Source organism: Leopardus geoffroyi, chromosome B4 (assembly GCF_018350155.1).
Source record: "Leopardus geoffroyi isolate Oge1 chromosome B4, O.geoffroyi_Oge1_pat1.0, whole genome shotgun sequence".
NCBI lineage: Eukaryota > Metazoa > Chordata > Mammalia > Carnivora > Felidae > Leopardus > Leopardus geoffroyi.
The window spans coordinates 132,476,583-132,497,212 of NC_059341.1; the positions used below are offsets into that span (position 1 = coordinate 132,476,583).

The 20,630-nt window shown below is 51.2% G+C and overlaps 1 protein-coding gene across 8 annotated transcripts in view; it reads right to left on the reverse strand.

Annotated features, from left to right (window-relative positions):
• PLA2G6 (phospholipase A2 group VI) overlaps nucleotides 1-20,630 on the reverse strand; it is a 57,749-nt gene that overhangs the window by 22,318 nt on the left and 14,801 nt on the right. For all 8 annotated transcript variants that reach the window (XM_045466052.1, XM_045466055.1, XM_045466051.1 and 5 more), the window contains exons 3-7: nucleotides 9,450-9,665; nucleotides 8,343-8,526; nucleotides 7,315-7,502; nucleotides 4,843-4,939; nucleotides 3,392-3,574 (exon numbers count right to left, since the gene is read on the reverse strand). In XM_045466052.1, the coding sequence (XP_045322008.1) occupies nucleotides 3,392-3,574; nucleotides 4,843-4,939; nucleotides 7,315-7,502; nucleotides 8,343-8,526; nucleotides 9,450-9,665 (868 nt within the window). The remainder of the gene's footprint in view (nucleotides 1-3,391; nucleotides 3,575-4,842; nucleotides 4,940-7,314; nucleotides 7,503-8,342; nucleotides 8,527-9,449; nucleotides 9,666-20,630) is intronic.

Genomic DNA, 20,630 nt, shown 5'->3' on the forward strand with positions numbered 1-20,630 from the left:
TTGGGCTCTGCACAGACAGCGTGAAGCCTGCTCGGGATTCTCTCCCTCTTTCTCTCTCTGCCCCTTCCCGGCTGGTGCACACATGTGCTCTCACTCTCTCTAAAAATAAATAAATAAAAACTTTATAAAAATAAGTTAATAAAAGCAAACCAACTTAAAGAAATGATTAAGCACTAATTGTGCAAGTGACACATCAACGTGCCAAAACATGTGAGGCCGGTCTGCAAGTTCCTGAGGTATGGGAACCAGTGAATGTCAGCAGTCCTCAAAGTGACACGTGTGCCCCCCCCCGCCCCCCACCAAACGTGTGAGACCCTCTAGAGGGTTTTGTGAGGTTCAAACTGTTTTCACAGGGGCCTCTGGCTGGCTCAGTTGGAAGAGTGTGCAGCTCTTGATCTTGGGGTTGTGAGTTTGAGCCCCAGGTTGGGCGTAGAGATTACTAAAAATAAATTAAAAAAAAAAACCTGCTTTCATAAGACTATCAAGATGGTGTTTGCTTCTTGCATTGTGTTGACTTTAGCTCTGATGGCATAAAAACAATGATGGATAAAGCTCCTAGTGCCATAGCAAGACGGTGACACCGTTGTGGTGTTCTTCTCTGCCACTCACTAGCAGTAAAAAATCAACCAATTAACAGGCGCCTGGGTGGCTCAATAGGTTAAGCATCTCAGGTCACGATCTCATGGTCCCTGAGTTTGAGCCCCGCGTTGGGCTCTGTGCTGACAGCTCAGAACCTGGAGACTGCTTTGGATTCTGTATCTCCATTTCTCTGTGCCCCTCCCCTACTTGCACTCTGTCTCTCTCTCTCTCTCTCTCTCTCTCTCTCTCTCTCAAAAATAAATAAAGACATTTTAAAAAATCAGCCAATTAATTAAAAAGCCAGTCTCACTTTGGAATGCCCTTCATGAAGCAGTAAGAATGAATTTTATTACGATTTGACATCGTGTACTTGTGTTGTAAGATAGAGAGAAAGCCTGGGCATTTCTGTGGCATACCAGAGTACAACTGTTATCTTGAGGAAAAGCACGTAGGCAATTTGCTGGAGTTGTGAGCAGAAGCACGCGTTTTCTTCCCCGGGAACACCATTTTTATTTGAGACCATGACTGACAAACTACGATTGTTCAGCCTTGGGTATCCAGAAGACGTGTTTTCAAAAATGATCGCAGTGAGCCTGGCACTTCAAGAAAAACATCTGACGATATTTTGTGCCAATGACAAAATTCAAGCTTGCAAACAAAAATGGCAATTCCAGAAAACTTGTATATGCCACAAGTGGGCTTGACAGCTTTGACGGCTTCCCCAAACTGAAAGGTTTTTCTGATGAGATCAGTGGGGATATTTACAAATGTGGGGTTTTGATAGCATCTGATGAAATGGGTCGCCGTTTCTACGCATACATGGTGAGCGGGTATTTTCCAAGGAAATTACGCATGGGTAAGAGATCCATGCCAAGTGCAAGAGATACCAGTGGAATAAAGTATTTAATGTAACAAAGTGTGAAAAGCTCCTGGAGATGGCTCTCTGCCCACTGCAACTGACTTGTCAGAAACTACCCTTGTCCGGTTTTGGTGCAACATCAAAGAATATCCATGATTCTCTGAAAAGGTGCAACTGTGCATCTTTTCCAACATAGCATTGGGAGGCCAGATTTTCTTCTTATCCCCCAACACATATTCAACAACATATTGCAAGAGAATAAATGTAGCAGAAGATAGGAGGCTCAGTATGTCTTCTCTGAGGCCAGGCAATAAAAAGATTCACAAAGATGTAAAAGGATGCCAACTCTTCTGGATTGTTTTTTGTTTTGGAAAATAAAGTTGTTTTGCATAAAAATGTTATTTAATTTGGCTAGCTTGTGATTGGTGAATTGTTATTTTTAAATGAATCGATATTTTGAGGGGGACCTGGGTGGCTCAGTCCGGTAAGCGTCTGACTTCGGCTCAGGTCATGATCTCACAGTTCGTGAGTTCGAACCCTGTGTTGGGCCCTGTGCTGACAGCTCAGAGCCTGGAGCCTGCTTGGGATTCTGTGCCTCCCCCCTCTTTCTCTGTCCCTCTCCACTCATGCTCTGTCCCTCTCTCAAAAATAAACATTAAAAAAAATTTTTTTAATAAGTGAATTAACATTTTGAAAACGTCTTATGTTTAAACTCCAATCTAATAAATATAGATAGATAAAATCCATATAAACAAAAAAATCTTTGGGATCTTCAATAATTAATTTTTAACACTATAAAGGGACCACATAGACCCAAAATTTTGAGAACTGATGGACTAGATCATTCTAATGGCTCATTCAGTGCTGAAAACGGCCACGGTTTTATTTACAGTTTCCACCTCCCAGGGTAACAGTGTCTCCACCACAGTGATGGCCTTTGCTATAAAACAGGATGTCTTTGAGTTTGCCCAAATCTACATCTTTAAAATTTTTTTTTAACATTTACTTATTTTTGAGAGACTGAGAGGGACAGAGCATGAGCAGGGGAGGGGCAGAGAGACAGGGAGACACAGAATCCGAAGCAGGCTCCAGGCTCTGAGCTGTCAGCACGGAGCCCGACGCGGGGCTCGAACCCACGAACCGTGAGATCATGACTGGAGCCGAAGTCGGATGCTTCACCAACTGAGCCACCCAGGTGCCCCAAATCTACTTTTAGAGTCCCGGATGCCTCTCCAACTCCATCACTTGGAAATCTGTTGAACATACTTATGTATACACGGTATTGCTACAGAATGGGAATACACACACATCCGTAACGTAGTAAGAGTCCCTTCCCTGAATTCCTTATGTTCATACTCCAGTTGTCTATCCAGACTGGAGGGGGGAACTCTGCTCTATAATAAACCAAAAGCTGCGGCCAACACCTACCATGGGCCACGGAGATGTACAAGCAGACCCTGCCTCCCAGGAGCTTACAGCACCCCCAAGGAGATAGAAACAGTATGCAGACAGGTATTTTTCCCTAATGCAGGAGAGGAGAAGTGACATCTGAGGGTTGCCCACTGGTGCCAGGTACCATATGTGTCGTCTGGACATTCCTCCTGGGGTTACCGAGCATCCACCGCTCACTCCGCAGCCAGTACCGACACCCCGGTTTCCAGATGAGGAAATCGAGGCTGACAGGCGTGACGTGACTTGCCCAAGGCCACAGCGGGTAGCCAGAGCCATCGCACCATGCACTTGTCACATGGGGGACGCGGGAGCCAGAGGGACAGGGGCATAGAGGAAGGAGACGACACTCTGGGCTGAAAGGGGGACACGGAAGATTCCTACGGGGGAAGGCAGGTCTGAATGGAGTATAGGCAGGTAAGAAGATTCTGAGAGGCGGGGAAAGGAAGAGGGTGTCAAGGGAGGGAGCGACGGGTAGCCCCCCCCCCACCCCTGCAGGCTCACCGACATGGCCAAGTGCAGCGGCGTGTTGCCGTGCTCTCCGTGGGCGTTGGCGTTGGCCCCGTAGGTCAGCAAGGCCATGACACAGTCCAAGCGGTTGCGCATCACGGCCACATGCAGGGCTGTGTTCCCCGAGCTGCTGGTGCCGTTAACGTCGCAGCCCCGCTTCAGCAGCATGCGGGCCATCTGCGGGAGAAAGGGTCCGCGCCCAAGGAGGCAGTCACTAAGGGCAGCAGGGCCGGCGACACCTGGGGGCTGCCACTGCCGCCCTGAGCGGCCGTCAGGTATCGGGCCTCCGGAAAGCACTAGCAACAAGAACTGAGGTGGCAGGCCCCAGTTCTGGGGGTGGCCCTACATCTTGGCTCCCACATCATCGGCAGGACGGTAGAGGACAAAGAGCTGATTTGTGCTGGCTGATTTAAGGGGCTCCCGGGTCCTTTCCTGGAACTAACGGGACCCCACGCATCTCAGCAAAGTCCCACAACTTGCCCTGCTCCCTGTGACCTTCCCTGGGATCCTGCCAAAGTCTGGGCTTTGGCGACACCCGCCCCTGCACGCCCCACAGCCCTGGGGAGCCTGGGACGCGGGGAGGGGCGTGGCCTTGGGAGCCTGGGACAGGGCGAGGGGCGTGGCCTCGGGAGCCTGGGACAGGGCGAGGGGCGTGGCCTCGGGAGCCTGGGACAGGGCGAGGGGCGTGGCCTTGGGAGCCTGGGCCCTGGGGAGGGGCGTGGCCTTGGGAGCCTGGGACGGGGCGAGGGGCGTGGCCTTTGGAACCGGTCAGTCTTGAGCCCACAGCTCAGCCTTACTTCCTCCCAGCCCTGGGAGCTTGGGTAGGCCGTCACACCCTCTGGACCTCAGTTTTCTGTGGCAATAGAAATGCAAGTCCCTACCTCACAGAGGGGTGACAACGAATGACAACTCGTGCACTCGAACACGAAAGGCCGGACTTGGCGTCTAGCTCAGGGCAGGAAGGAGGTACCCTGCAGAAGTTGGCAATCTCCTCCCTCCTGACCCGTCACAACGGACCACAATCTCTGGGGCATCCAGGGCCCTGTTGAGCTGTGCTTCCTGGAGGTGAGGGACCAGAGGCCTCCACCCTCCCAGGGGCATGGAGCTTGGCTTAGGGGTGGCCCGTGGAATCGCTGCCCCACCAGGCTCTCTGTGGGCACAGCCAGTACCAGCACCAACTTCTGTTTGGCACTTTATAAAGCCTTTTCTCACACGTCGCCTCGCTGATTTCACGCCTCCAAAGCCAGGCCATACGACCCCCAATTCATACACAAAGAACCCACAGACAGGACCCTGAGCCTACGAGCAGCAAAGCCTGCGGGACCACTATGAGATCAACCCCCCAGAATCATCTCAGGGACCTCCTTCCTGCAGGCAGCTGAGGAACAGGGGGCCCTGGGACCCTGCCCCCTCCCCCCCACCACTCACCCTCAGACTCTGCCTACCTCTGCGTTCTTGGCCCAGTGGAGGGGGCTGGCTCCATAGCGAGGGTCTTTGCTGTGGATCTGGCTGCTGTCCATGCTGATGATCATTTCAGCACACCTAGGGGGAAAAGGAGCCAAGGGGCAGTATAGAAGGCCATGGGATGGTGGGAGGTGGCCCGGGGATGGCTGGAAAAGGCCACGACTTGGGGGCTTCAACCACTGGGGAAGAAGAGTTTCTGCAAATAAAGTTGCAACAAAACAACCAGCACGTGTACCGGGGTATGTCCAGGGTATCCTGAGCCCCTACACACAGCTCAAGCCCCCGCCTCCAGGAAGCCTTCCCTGATAGCAGCAATCGGCCATGATCACTCTCACTGGTGCTGGCTTTAGGGTCAAGCCCCAGCCTCCTCCCTGGTGATCTCTGGAAAGTGGCTGAGGCCGTCTGCAACACGGGCGCGGTCCTAGCCGACTCGTGGGGGTTGAGGGAGAGAAGACATTTCATTTCTGCGCCTGGCACGCGGTCGCCCTCCATCCCCTGGCCCTCCCTCCGCTCCTGCTGTTCCACGAAGTGACCTGCGTCCTGCGGGAAGCACAGGCACAGCAATTAAGGCTGCAGCGACTCCCCACTCCCGGGTGTACAGCCAAAGGAACGGAAAGCAGGGACTCAGACGGATACTCGTTCCCCCACATTCCTAGCAACGCCGGCCAAAAGGGGAGACAACCCAAGTGCCCGTCAACAGATGGAGGGGAAAACAAAATGTGGTCCGTCCGTATATTACTCTGCCTTAAAAGGGCAGGGAATTCTGATACGTGCTACAACACTAACGGCCCTTGAAGACAGCTGGCAAAGTGAAAAGTCGAGTCCCTGGCCCCAACCTGGCTCTGTGAAGGTCAGCCGAGTTGACGCTAACAGCGGAGGGGCTCCCAGATGGGAGCGGGGACGGAACCCCTCTCTGTGGCCCTAACACCTGTGATCGCTGCCACCAGCTGCCGCGCGGTGGCAGAGGGATGGCCCCGCCGGGGCCCTGGGAGGACGCGGCTGTGGCAGGAGTCGGACACGCCCGAGGTGTGAGGCTCCCTGCGTCGTCTAATGTGCGACGACCCCTTGCGATCTCTGCCAGCCCCACAGGGGAGGCCTGGCAGGGGAGAGAGGAATGCGGCTAGGGGTGTCCAAGGAAGGCACAACGTGGGCAATTCCAGGCCCCTGGACAGCAAGGCTTGGGGAGGCTGAGCTGAGCAAGAGGGAGGCCGCCATGCTACGTCTCAGCTATGACACGGCATCACCCACCACCCGTGCCCGTTCCGGCTGCAACCTGCCCCCGGGGAACCTGACCCCTGGGGGTGAGGTGTCAGTACTGTCTCCAACCGTTTGGTCAGGTCGTTCTGAAAGTTCTTCTCCATCTTGGCTGTGCTGGGGAGGACATGGCAAGGGGGGCTGGCCCAAGCTTGGACCAGACCTTTGAGGGGATGGCGTCGCCAGAGGGGCCGGCACGGTGGGGGCAGACTCCAGAAGAGGAAGAACCTGAGGGACCGCCAGGCTTGCCTCCGCCCCCATGTGCGTGCAGCCCTCTCTCCTCTTCCCCCTGCCTGTTTAGCACAGCCCAGAAGGACCGGGTGACCTCTGTGTCTCCTGTCCCAGAGCTGCTTTCTTTTCCGTCTAAGGCCAGCGCCTAGCACAGTGTCCAGACCGCGGGACCGACTGCCTCGTTCATTCATTCAGTCAGCCATTCCAGACAGCGTTCCCACTGGGCCACATTTTAAGATATTCCTCTCTTTTCTCACCCCTCCCCCCCCCCCCACCCCACACACGCATACACACATACCCACACTCCACATGGAGAATCTTCCCAAGAACAGGGTTTCCCAGGTCTCGGGAGAAGGGAAGAAGCCCCAGATTGGTCTGGGGCTCCCCACGGCATGCGCCTGGTACCTGCCTCCCAACGGTGCCACCAGCCAGGAAAGATGGGGCAGATGGTGGCTCTGGGCCACCTTGCCAAGCATTCCTGGGCCTCGAGCCAGGAAGTTGCAGAAGCCACAGGGCAGCACTGTAGCCAGGAAGGGGTTCGGATCAGGCTGGTGGGCTTGGGTGCGAGAGGACCCAGGTCGGGTGGGCCCCTCCCCGGGGCTGCGTGTGACTCCAGCCCAGGAGGACCACCTGGGGGAGGTGGAAAGGGGAGGAGCCCCGGGGAGGATTTGGATCGTTCTTCTCCAGTTTGGGAGAGGGAGGTTCGTGGCCAGAAATTAAGGTGCGTTACAGAAAACATCTGAAAGCTCTGCTCTTTGCACAGCTGACTTTCTGGACGGAGATTCACAGCTGCTACACGTTCATCAAGCACTCTGTTCGTGCCAGGCTGGCCCTAGGCACCAGCATCTGATACACATCTAATGAGTCTGGGGAAGCCACTGCTCACTTGGGCGTGAGGACAAGAGATGTCAGAGCTAGACAGCCAGCCAATGGGGCGGGGGGTGAGGGGCAGGGGGGGGTGGTCTTACCCCTTATGGGAGAACTTCATGGCTGTGTGGATGGGGTAGCCACTGGGCCCCATGATGTTGCACCGAGCATTACAGAGTAACAGTACTCGGACCATCTCTTGCTTCCCCATCTGGCAGGCCAGGTGCAGTGGGGTCTGCCCTTGGTTGTTCACCCGGTTCAGGCCGGCCGATGCGTTCTTCCCTAGGAGCTGACAGAGGGAGAGTGGGGTGGGCTGGGGCCTGACAGAGGCAAGCCCCCTGCATGACCCTCCCCAACACCCTCCAGGCCAACCCGGTCCGCCGACTTGAGGGGAAGGGAAGTCTGCCGATGAGATAACACGGGTAGGATTATAACACGGGTAGGAACGTTAAGGGAAGCCCCGGAGAAAGGAGGTCTGTGCCAGCCGGTTGGGGGGCTGGTCTGCCATTGCTGTGGCTCGTGGGAAAAATTCCTGGGGGTGCCTGGATGGCTCAATTGGCTGGGTGTCCGACTTCGGCTCAGGTCACGATCTCACGGTTCGTGGGTTCGAGCCCCACGTCGGGCTCCGTGCTGACGGCTTGGAGCCTGGAGCCTGCTTGGGATTCTGTGTCTCCCTCTCTCTCTGCCCCTCCCCCGCATGTACTCTGTCTCTGTCTCAGTCTCTCTCTCTCTCTCAAAAGTCAATGAACATTAAAAAAAATTAAATAAAAAAAATTTTCTGAATTGAGAAACTTAAAAGGGGGTTGTTCCCAGGGATGGGCACTGGAGATCTGGTCCCACCGGACCATGAGCCCCTCCAGGAAAGGCTGAAATGAATTCACCCAGCCCAGGGTCAGGCTTGGTGGGTGCTTGGGACAAGCTGAACTAAACTGACTGGCTGGACTGGACCTCTGATTTCATTTCCTGGGTTGGAGGACCTCCCGAGGGTGGTCAGAGTACAGTGACCAAGGATGTGTCTCTCCTTGGCGAGCACGAGGAGGGAAGGGAGGAGAGGGTACACCCTCCAGGAAGGAGCTCGGGGCCAAGTGGGGACAGTGGGGTGTGGCCAGCACCGGTCACCCCCGCTCACCTGCAGCACCTGGGAATTGTCCCCCTGGACGGCGTAATGAAAGGCAGTCTCTCCGTTGTTGTCCGTGACGTCCATCTGGGCGTGGCAGTACTGTACCAGCTCCGCCAGGATCTCCCCGTCGCCCTTGCGGCAGGCCAGGTGCAGGGGGGTACAGCCCTCCTCATTCTCCCTGCTGTTGGCACAGCTGTGGTGGGCGGGGGAGGGAAGGAGGGAGGGGTGCTGAGAAACTCAAGTGCAGAAGAGGGAAGTGGGCTGGGAGCTCAGGGGCATTCACGCCGTGCTCAGGCTGCCTGGTTCAAACCACTTATTTGTGGCTGATGGGATCTTATCAGTTGTTCAGTGGCACATCCGTACGAGACACGCGTCCTAGGCCCACGCCAGCCTGAAGTGGGAGGCAGGCAGGGTGGGGTAGAGAGGGCCGGAAGGCAGAAATCTCATTAACCTCGGGCAACGGGCTTAATCTCTCGGGGCTTCAATATCCTCATCTACGAAAAGATAACAATAATAGCAGCTGCGCCCGCCCTAGGAAATGGACAGAAGCACTGGGAAGTGAAACACCATGATGGTGTGCAAGAACAGGTCCGTAGGCTGTAAAGGGCAGTGAGGAGTTTTGAGCCTAGGGCCTGGGAGCTGAAACGAGCTGCGGTCACCTCAGGGCAAGCAGGCGAGCCGGAGTCCTGCGGCGGGGCCCACATGGTCCCTCTCGGGGGGCACTTCCACTGACGGAAGTGTTGGCTGAGGGGCCATATGCAAGAAAGCGGTCCAGCCACCAGGAGGGCACCCGTCTCCTTGGAAGGAGATGCCAGGATCTGAGGCCTCTTCGGCCGTCTCCAGCGGAGTGACCTTGCACGGGCCACATAGTCTCTTGGGGGGCTGATGACCCTTCATGCGGGTATTGGAAGGATTCAAGTTCATGGTGGGTATAACACACCAGGTGGGCCCTACGTTTCTCCTTCTGGCTTCAGTCCGGCGTTCGTATACTCCCCACTCAGAGGCGACACCGGCCCACAGAGGGGAACTGAGGCAGGGCTGAGAGACTCCCCAGACCCGCCCGTCCACACACACAGACCCGGGGACCTTCCTGAGGGTCCGGCCCTCCTGGCCCACCTGATGATGTGGCTGTGATGGAAGCACTCTCGGATGCCCAACTCCACCGCCAAATGGGCCGCCGACCAGCTGGGATGGCTGCGGATGAGGTCGGTCAGCTGTTGCAGGGTCTCGACGTGCAGGACTTGGCTGGAGCTCTCGTAGAAGGGCGGCAGCTGGATAGAGTAGTGCTGGAAGTTCACGAGGGCGTCCGTCTCCCTCTCCAGCTGGAAGAGTCTGTGGAGCCAGGGCACAGGAGGACGACACAGAAATGAGCCAGCCTCAGCCCACACCCTCGCTGGAGTCAGAAGCCCTGGGTCCCCACGGACGGCTCACTGCCTGCCTCTGGCTGTGCACTGACCTGTTCCAGCTGGACTCCCCTCTCCACCACGCACACGTGCACACGCATGCACGCACACACCTCTAAATGGAGTCAGGATTTTCTTTATTTTCTTTCTCTTTCTCTTTTTCTTTCTTTCTTTCTTTCTCTCTCGCTTTCTTTCTTTCTTTCTTTCTTTCTTTCTTTCTTTCTTTCTTTCTTATGTTTTATTCATTTTTGAGACAGAGAGAGACAGAGCATAAGCAGGGGAGGGGCAGAGAGAGAGGGAGACACAGAATCCGAAGCAGGCTCCAGGCTCTGAGCTGTCCGCACAGAGCCCGACACGGGGCTCGATCTCACGAACCGCGAGATCATGACCTGAGCTGAATTCAGACACTTACCCGACTGAGCCACCCGAGCGCCCCAAACCCCTGCCACTGTTCTAAATGGAGGGGTAAGTTAATGAACGAAACAGATGACATGGCCTGCCTTCCCGGAGCCCATGTTTTTGTGGGCGAGATCAACACAATGAGTAAGGTAAAAATCAAAATAAGAAAGTACATTAAACAAACTGCCACGGAATGAGTGCTATAGAAAAAACAAAGAAGAGAGGACAAGGAAGGAAGTTATTCCTCATTCTCCTCGGCTCCTCTTTGTTTCATCTTGCCAACCTCTTAACATCAGCGTGCTCCACGTTAAATGCTGTTGCTCTGTCGGGTATAATGACACTAAATGACAACTAGAAATGACACTGAAAATTGGGGCGCCTGGGTGGCTCAGCTGGTTGAGTGGCCGACTTCGGCTCAGGTCATGATCTCGCGGTCCGTGAGTTCGAGCCCCGCGTCGGGCTCTGTGCTGACAGCTCGGAGCCTGGAGCCCGTTTCGGATTCTGTGTCGCCCTCTCTCTGACCCTCCCCTGTTCATGCTCTGTCTCTCCCTGTCTCAAAAATAAATAAAAATGTGGGGCGCCTGGGTGGCGCAGTCGGTTAAGCGTCTGACTTCAGCCAGGTCACGATCTCGTGGTCCATGAGTTCGAGCCCCGCGTCAGGCTCTGGGCTGATGGCTCAGAGCCTGGAGCCTGTTTCCGACTCTGTGTCTCCCTCTCTCTCTGCCCCTCCCCCGTTCATGCTCTGTCTCTCTCTGTCCCAAAAATAAATAAACGTTGAAAAAAATAAATAAATAAATAAAAATGTTAAAAAAAAAAAAAAAAAGAAATGACGCTGAAAATTGATCATTGGGCTTAGCGTCCATTGGCGACTTTGACAAGACACTTTAGGTGGAAAGCAGAGCCTGACTCGAATGGCTTAAGAAGGAATGGAATGGAAGAACCTGGAGAAGTACAGACAGTATGTTGGAGGGGTTTTGCTGTAGAGGGGAGCAAGCAGAGGTAGCTAACGGGGAAGGTGGAAGCAGGCATTTGAATTCTGGTGAGAAGAACCCAAAAGAAAACAGGATCTCTCTGAGGCCTCCCACTCCCACGGCAGACTAGGTAATGTGAACGGGAGCGCCTCCTCGGGACAACCAGAAATGCGCGACAAAATATAAGAGGCCATCTGCTTGAGGCGCTGGATACCTAAGTAGACTGCGATGAAGTGCCAGGCTGGACGGATTACGGAAATCTAGGAAGTGAGCCTGGTGTTGAAGGCTGCTGTCACTTGAGAGGCCGGAGGGATACACCGTAGCATTGACAACCTCGTGGGCTCGGGGGACAGGGACCGGAGGCCAGGGGCGGGCCACCTCTTACCGTGGGTGGGCACCCTGAAGGGCTAATGCTACCAGGTACCTGGGAGAAGCAAACATAAAAGAAACAGAAGGCCAGGCTTCGGGGCACCTCGGTGGCTCAGTTGGTTAGGTGTCCGACTTTGGCTCAGCTCATGATCTCATGGGTTCCAGCCCCGTGTCGGGCTCTGTGCTGACAGCTCAGAGCCTGGAGCCTGCTTTGGAATCTGTGGCTCCCTCTCTCTCTCTGTCCCTCCCCCCACTCATGCTCTCTCTCTCTGTCTCTCAAAAAATAAATAAACGTTAAAAAAATTACAAATACATCAATAAAAATAAAATCTTAATAAATAAATGAATACATACATCCAATTGCCAACAGTAAGAACCCAGTGGCCAAATATAAAAGCGGACTAGATGTGGCCTGAGTGGCTCAGTTGGTTAAGTGTCTGACTTTGGCTCAGGACATGACCTCGTGGTTCGAGAGTTCGAGCCCTGCATCAAGCACTTGGCTGTTGGCACAGGGCCCACTTCAGATCCCCCGTCTCCCTCTCTCTCTGCCCCTCCTCTGCTCGCACTCTCTCTCTCTCTCTCTCTCTCTCTCAAAAATAAACATTAAAAAAAAAAAAACTTAAAAAAAAAAGCAGACCGGGAAATGCTGAAGAGAAACTAGTGAATAGGAACATGGGCCGGAAAAGAGTAAACAGAATAAAGCCTGAAGAGCCTAAGGATGAAAAGGCAGGACAGGAGAAAAAGGACACAGAATATATAACGAAAAGATCTACCATACGTATAAGTGGCACTACAGAAGCAGAACAGAAAAAGAACGGCACAGAAGCCATGTTTGAAGAGTTCATGTCTGTGAACTTTTCAAAATTGATGAAACCTTTTTTTAGACTGACTGAAAATATCTACGCGCCCTCCCACACAAACACAAAAATAGAAATTCACACTTAGGGGCCTCGTGCAGGTTTTTAAAACATGGCCCCCAAATTCTTTGACACTGCTCCCATTGAGTAGTGGTGGCTTATGGCTCTTTACCCTTTAATTTGACCCTGTAACTGTTTTGCCAATAGAATATGGCAGAGGTGATGCCACTTTAGTTTCTGGAGCAAGGTCTTAAGAGACTGGAAGTTTCCACCTCTTTTTTCTGGGGACCCAGTTATCATGCTATGGGAAAACTGACACAACCCACAGGGATGACTCTTGACCTTGGACCCTTAGCTCTGGACGAACTTCCAGGCAACAGCCAGCTCCAACCTGCCAGCTGTGAGTGAGTCATCTTAGAATTGGACCCTGCAGTCAAGCCACCCTGGCTAATACCATGCAAAGTAGAAGAGAGCTTTAGCCACTGAGCTCGGCTCAAATTGCATATTTGTGTGGGATACACAATTGATTGTTGTTTTAAGGCAAGTCCTGGGGTCGTTTGTTACACAGCAGTAACAGGATGACACACATCCGTCAACATACTGAAACACAGCAGCAACTGACAGGCACCATATTACAACGGCTGTAAACAAAACGTGGAGAAAAATACTAAAAATAGCAGAGGAAAAAGTTGTCTTCAAACACTGGCGGCTGGCTTCTCAGCAATGGAAGCCAGAGACAGTGGAAGGACATCTTAAAGAGCTAAAAGAAAATAAATGTCAATGAGAATTCCATACCAGCATGCTTCCCTTTAAGTAGGAAGCTGATATTAAAACATTTCACTCATCACACAAAGAGAAAGAGAGAGAGGCTTTGTCATTAGCAGACCTACACAAAAGAAAACAGAAACGGATTTTCTCCAGATAGAAGGAACTTGATCCCATATCAATGGCCTAAGATACGGGGCAGGGGGGAGGGGGGAGGAATGAAGTACCAGGAAAATGGCATTTTTGTGGGTGAAACTAAATAAGTGTTAGTGGCATCATGTCTTGTGTTTAAAATAAAAATAGAATTAAAAAAACAAATAGTATAGAAGCCTAGAGAGGAACAAATGGGGTTAAAAAGTTCCAGGACCCGTTTGTTGTTCTGGGAGACACTAACGTACCAATTGTACTTCAGTCAGTCCAAGGATGTGTGTTCCGACCTCTAGGGTTCTATCAAGAACTGGGAAGGGTTTCCGATTTTGCCCTACTTGCAAACTAACAAGTTAGCCTGACAGAGTTTCATGGATGCTGGCAGAAGACACAAGATTCCTGGATCCAAGACAAAGGCCAAATTGTTACTCACAGCAACAGCAGTAGCCAGAGTATCAGCGTGTGCGCCAGTTCCCTGGGATCCAGTTCCCACAGGGTGACATGAAGAGGGTCAGGTGACACCTGCTCACGTTGCATTAGAAGAGAGAAACCCTGAGTGTAGGGAACTTGAATCTTTTACCATTGTGAATAAGCAAACCTGTCTCAGCTTTGCCCTGGAGGATGATATGATTTTTATTCCACAAGAGAGTAAGCAAATGTCCCCTCTGCTCTAGGGAAAGACCCAATCTCTATTATCTAAGGCTGTTCGCTGTATTAACCTCCTTGTAAAGATAACCCGAAACAGAGAAAGTCGGTGTCTCTGCTTGCGAGACACACGAGAGACCCACAGAGAACTGTCCCGCAACAGTTATCACTGAAAGAGAATGACAAAAAAAAAGAGAGAGAGAGAGAGAGAGTGAATGACAGAATGCATAACTTTTGGACTGACAGAGGGGGACAAATGGAATAATAAGAAAACGATCATGAATTGCAAAACCATTACGCTAAGTGGAAAAAAAAGTCATAAGACTACATGCTGTGTGATTAGAAGGCAAAACCTTAGTGACAGAAAGCGTATCGGTGTTTGCCAGGGGCTGTGGTGGGTGCCAGGGACTTACCACAAAGGAGCATGGAGGGAATTTTGGAGACCACAGAAATGTTCTGTATCTTAACTGTGGTGATGGCACGTGGGTGTGCCCTGTCACCGAAACTCACCAAATGCTACACTTACAGTTGGTAAATTTCTCATTTTTGTAAATCGCATCTCAGTAAAGCTAACTAAAACAAAACAGAAATAAAACTGTGTAAGAAGACAAGAAAGAAAGGAATAAAGAAAATAGGTAGAACAACAACAAAGAAAATAACAAGATGACAGATTTAGACCCAAATATATCAGAATTGTATGAAGTAGAAAGAGACTTAATGTTCCAAATAAATGTAAGGAATAACAGACAAAGATAATATGGGAAAAAAGTCAACTCTATACTCTTAACAAGATTAAAAATATAAGGAAAATATAATGTATATATATACATTATATATATGTATATATATATATACACACACACATATATATAATGTATATATATAAATGTATATATAATGTATATATACAAATGTATATAAAGAGAATATTTATACATTTTTATATTTATTTTATATTTATATGTTATATTATGTTATATATTATATATTATACAATATAATACTAACCTAAAAGATCTGGTGAAGCTATAATGATAAGAGACAAAATAGAGTTTCAGGTAAAAAGCCTTACTGGAAACAAAGAGGGACAATTCACAATGATGACAGTTTCAACCCACCAGGAAAATATGACAATTAAGTTAATATGCACTTCATAATAAATCTCCAGAATAAAGTCAAACTTGATAGAATCTTTAAAACTAGACATTTCTAGGGGCGCCTGGGTGGCTCAGTCGGTTGAGCGTCCGACTTCGGCTCAGGTCACGATCTCGCGGTCCGTGAGTTCGAGCCCCACGTCAGGCTCTGGGCTGATGGCTCGGAGCCTGGAGCCTGTTTCCGATTCTGTGTCTCCCTCTCTCTCTCTGCCCCTCCCCCGTTCATGCTCTGTCTCTCTCTGTCCCAAAAATAAATAAACGTTGAAAAAAAAAAAAAAATTAAAAAAAAAAAAAAAAACAAATAAACCTAAAAAAAAAATTTTTTTTTTTTTTAATGGGGCGCCTGGGTGTCTTAGTCAGTTGAGGATCCAGCTCTTGATTTTGGCTCAGGTCATGATCTCATGGTCTGTGGGTCTGGGCCCTGTGTAGGGCTCTGTGCTGACAGCTCAGAGCCTGGAGCCTGCCTCAGATTCTCTGTCTCCCTCTCTCTCTGCCCCTCCCCCACTCACACTCGGTGTCTCTCTCTCTCTCTCTCTCAAAAATAAGTAAACATTAAAAAATTGTTTTAATAAATAAATAAACTTAAAAAAAATTTTTTTTAACTATCTATGGTTCAAACAAGAAGTCATGGGGAAATTTGGCAAACATCCTGACTCAGTGATAATGTAAACATTTTCTATCAAGTTTGTGGAGGAACCTCTACCTCTGGATAGGACAGAGGAGCTTATACCAAACTAGCCTTCCTGCTGAAAACAAATAGAAAACCAGGACTTAATGCAAATGAGTACATGAAGGTGTTGGAGGGAGCCCAAGGCAGACGAGAATACAGGCCAAGGTTGTAGAGAAGAGGAAAGCACACTGAGGTATGCCCCACATTTTTACTCAGGGCACTCTGGGACCTGTGATGCAGGATATAAAGGATACAAAGGCTGGGAGGCAGCCAGACGCTGCCAGAATTCCCGCTAGGATGGGCAAAGAGAAGCCAGTGTTCAGAGTTTTCCAAGAAGGCCAGAACTTGAGGGAATTACAGGGAAGTAAGCCCAAAATTCTGCAAGCAATTTTCTCTCCTAAGCTAGGCGGAGCAAGATGTCAAGAAACCACAGTGTCACCTGGGTGGCTCAGTCAGTTGAAGATCCAACTTCAGCTCAGGTCATAATCTCACAGTTCATGAATTCGAGCCCTCGCATAGGGCTTGCTGCTGTCGGCACAGAGCTGGCTTTGGATCCTCTGTCCCCCTCTCTTTCTGCCCCTTCACTGCCATTGCTCACTCTCTCTCTCAAAAATAAATAAACATTTGGCGCCTGGGTGGCGCAGTCGGTTAAGCGTCCGACTTCAGCCAGGTCACGATCTCGCGGTCCGTGAGTTCGAGCCCCGCGTCAGGCTCTGGGCTGATGGCTCAGAGCCTGGAGCCTGTTTCCGATTCTGTGTCTCCCTCTCTCTCTGCCCCTCCCCCGTTCACGCTCTGTCTCTCTCTGTCCCCAAAAAAATAAATAAACGTTGGAAAAAAAAATAAATTTAAAAAATAAAAATAAATAAATAAACATTTAAAAAAAAAGAAGAGGAAGAAGAAAGAAACCAAACAGAAAACAGCAGCAGAGAGGTTACAGAGCCAAGCAGAAACTGTGGCAGTTTTTCAGTAGTTAGAAAACAGAGATTAAAGTTCGAGGCCCACCAGGTGGAAGGAGCCTGGTGAAACCAAGGCCTTCAGCTGAGGCCTCAGAGCTTCTACACCCTGAGAGTAGATATTATGACCTAGGAATCAGTTCCAGGTAGATAATGAAACTAGTTACAAAGGGCAAAATAATAAAGCTTCGGGAAGATACTACAGAACTACAGAAAAATATCCTCAACTCCTCATGGTAGAGAAGAACTTTCCTATACAGTACATGAAAGCAAACAATAAGAGATCAGAGACTCTGACTTCCTTGAGACTAAGAATTCTTTCTTATCAACAGATAGCATTAAGAAAGTGCAAGGGTTGGGGCACCTGGGCGGCTCAGTCGGTTAAGCGTCCGACTTCAGCTCAGGTCATGATCTCACTCACGGCTCGGTCTATGAGTTCGAGCCCCATGTCGGGCTCTGTGCTGACAGCTCAGAGCCTGGAGCCTGCTTCGGATTCTGTGTCTTCCTCTCTCTCTGCCCATCCCCCACTCATGCTCTGTCTCTCTGTCTCTCAAAAACAAATAAATGTTAAAAATTTAAAAGGTTAGGCGTCCGACTTCAGCTCAGGTCATGATCTCGTGGTTCACGAGTTCAAGCCCCGCGTCGGGCTCTGTGCTGACAGCTCAGAGCCTGGAACCTGCTTCGGGTTCTGTGTCTCCCTCACTCTCTGCCCCTCCCCTAGTTGTGCTCTCTCTCTAAGTAAACAAATAAACATTAAAAAAAAAAAGAAGAAGAAAGTACAAGGGTAAGCCAAGAGGGGATGGCTGCAACACACATAACCAACAAAAGGTGTGTGTTTGAATATAGATGCTAAAACTGTAAGAAAAAGAACTTTATTTTTTAAGTGTTCAAGAGCATGGAGCAGGTACTTCACTGAAGGGCGTGCCAAATGGTTCATCACCTTATCCAAAGGTGCTCAAACTCGTATGTAATCAGGCACAGGCAAATGAAAGCCACAACGAGACACTACTACACATCCAACAGAATAACTTTTTTTTTAAGTTGTCAACACTATACATCAGAAGTAACAGGAATCTCTTTTCACCGCTGACAGGAAACCAGATGGGCATTATCCACTGAAGCTCAGGATGTGTATGGCCTCAGCTGGGGAGCTGGTTCCACTCCCCGATAGATGCCCACCACAAATGCACACATATACACACCAAGAAAACCAGAAGCAGCCCAAATTCCCACCAACACACAAATGAATAAGTGAGCTGTGATGTAGTTAACACAGCAGAATTGTACTGCACAGAAGCCGGACCCAGTTCCATGCAAAAACATGTGGAAATCTCACTAACAAAAGGCTGTGCAAACAAGGCAGGCACAGAAGCAATAACCAGTAAGTTGGGTTAATGGTTACCCTTAGGGGGGCAAGGGAGCAAAAGGGGGGCTTCCGGGGTGCTGCAATGTTCTATCTTTTGACATGGGTGCTGGTTACAGAGGTATTTGTGATCATCGAGCTGCACGTACTTTTCCATGTGTGGTATATTTCACTATTTTTAACAAGTTTAAAGAGAGAGAACAGGAGGAGGGAATTGGGGACGGCTGAATAGAGGCAGTGCCTGAGGGGAAATGAAGTCAAGAATGAAATTTTTTTTAAAAAAGGAACAAAGAAGAAACAGCACGTTTGTATAGCAATGGAAAAAACCTGGTCAAGAGGGGAAATTACCCAGGAGAGAGGAAAGAATTGCTGAAGTGATGTCCTGAGGTGGATGAGGGGATGTTGACCTTGACGGGGACTGGCCTCTGCAGTGACAACAGGGAAGGCCCAGAATGCTGGAGCAGGTGCGGGCAGACAGGGTGGAGGCACAACCAGCTGCAGGTGAGCATGAAGGGGGTGGGGAGGGAAGGAGGTGGAGGACAGGGTCAGACATACCTGCTGGCCTTTTGGGGTGAGGACAATCGGCAGGGAGGGGAGCTCCTCAGGCCATGGTGGAGAACTGGAATTAACCAGCATTGGGGTTTTGCCAAGCAAATATGACAAAGAAAGAGAAGCAAGAAAGAAGAGAGGGTATGCAAGGTGTGATCATAATGACAGTTTCAGCAGGGCAGGAAGTGAAGTCCATGAAGGGGACGGGGACCCTAGCAGGGTGACGCCTCGGTCTGTGTCTGCAGGGGGAGAACTTGGCATTGAGAGGACTAGGGAGAAGGAGCGGGAAAGACAGCAGCAAGGGCGGCAAGTGGGGGGCTTGTATTTGCAGAAGAGCCGCGGTTACTGGTGATGACAAGATCCAGGGAATGGCCATGTGGGCTGAGGGAGGTCTGGCACCAAGAGCCGTGGGTGTAAGGGGGGGAGGGCGCCCTGCAAATTTCACAGTCACCGAGCATCAAAACAGGTAGTGATGGTGACAGGGCATTCTGGGCCAGGGGCACACGTCCCCAAGGGTGTGGGGAACCCCGGGACAGAGTGTGGATACTACAGGATGATGATTTCAAGGCTGGGGGGCAAGGGGCACCCTGTCCCTCCTCCAGGCCCAGTAGGGGAAAGACCGGGAGAGAAAACTCTTGAGGCTTTCAAGGGAGAGCCAGCCTTGGGTCAGGGCCAGGGGTGCAAGATTCAGAGAGAAGACTGAACACCGAGAGGGCTCGTGGGGCTGTCTTTTCCCTCTCTTCTGGAACTGAGCCCCCAGACAAAAACCACCTGGCATCAGCTCTGGGAAGCCTCAGCCTTGGCTGCAAGTGAGCTGTAGATGTGCCTCAGGGGCTCCGTGAACTTCAGGAAATCGCATGCCGTGCATTTGAGGGGGGGGGGGGGGAGAGGTACCCTGGGACTTTCAAGGGCGTCCTAGACCAAAACATGGGCAAGAACCATTAGGCTAGAGTGGTATCTAACTCTCCAGTTTCAAAGCTGAGCACGAGCCCTTCGGCACCGAGGAGAAACTCTCTGCACGTGACGTGCCTCTCTCTGCAGAGCCCTCTCTCAGCGTCTCCTCCAGGTGAAATCTTCCTCCTCCCCCTTTTAGGCCCATCTCTCCCCCAACTGCCCCCGAGAGGCCTTTTCCAACCCCTCCTGTTAAAAAATTTTTTTTAACGTTTATTTATTTTTGAGACAGAGAGAGACAGAGCATGAACGGGGGAGGGGCAGAGAGAGAGGGAGACACAGAATCGGAAACAGGCTCCAGGCTCCGAGCCATCAGCCCAGAGCCCGACGCGGGGCTCGAACTCACGGACCGCGAGATCGTGACCTGAGCTGAAGTCGGACGCTCAACCGACTGAGCCACCCGGGCGCCCCTAACCCCCCCTCCTGTTAAAGACACATCTACCTTCAGTGGACGCGGGGGCAACCACACTCGCGACAAATATTCCTCACGCACCTGAGTGCCTGGCTGGCACTACCACGGGCATTCGGGGAGATGACTCTGACCCAGGCGCTGTCCCTCGGGACCTCTGCGGTCTGCTGGGAGACACGGGTGCAAACAGACGCATAGCGATCCCAGGCAAGAGGGGTGGACAGAAGCATGGACAGTGACGAGGGAGAAGAGAGTGGGGGACGACCCGCCCACAGAGCAGGGAGCCAAGGGTCGGGCAGATGGGGTGGGGAAGAGCGGCGGCAGTGAGGACAGAGAAGGCAGGGGCAAAGGGGGAGGTCTGTTTGGGGAACGTAAGAGCTTTCCTCGTTCCTATTGTAACATTTATCCCGCTGCATGCTGGGTACGGATCTACCTTTCCTTGCCACTGTGTGAGCTCCTGAAGGTGTGCTGTGTTCAGAGAGGGTGGGCTGTGGGCTGGATGAATAGGGAGGGAGCAAGCCAGGATACAGGCCACTCAGCTTGTCTGAGGTCCCAGTGTTGGGGGGGGGGGGCTGCCTCGAAGATCAGTCCCCTTTCAAGAAGCAAAGATCACATGTCACAAGCAAGGGGCAGGAGTAGGTGATGAATTCGCAGCAGGAACGTAAGTCTGGATGTTATCAGGATGGGCACGC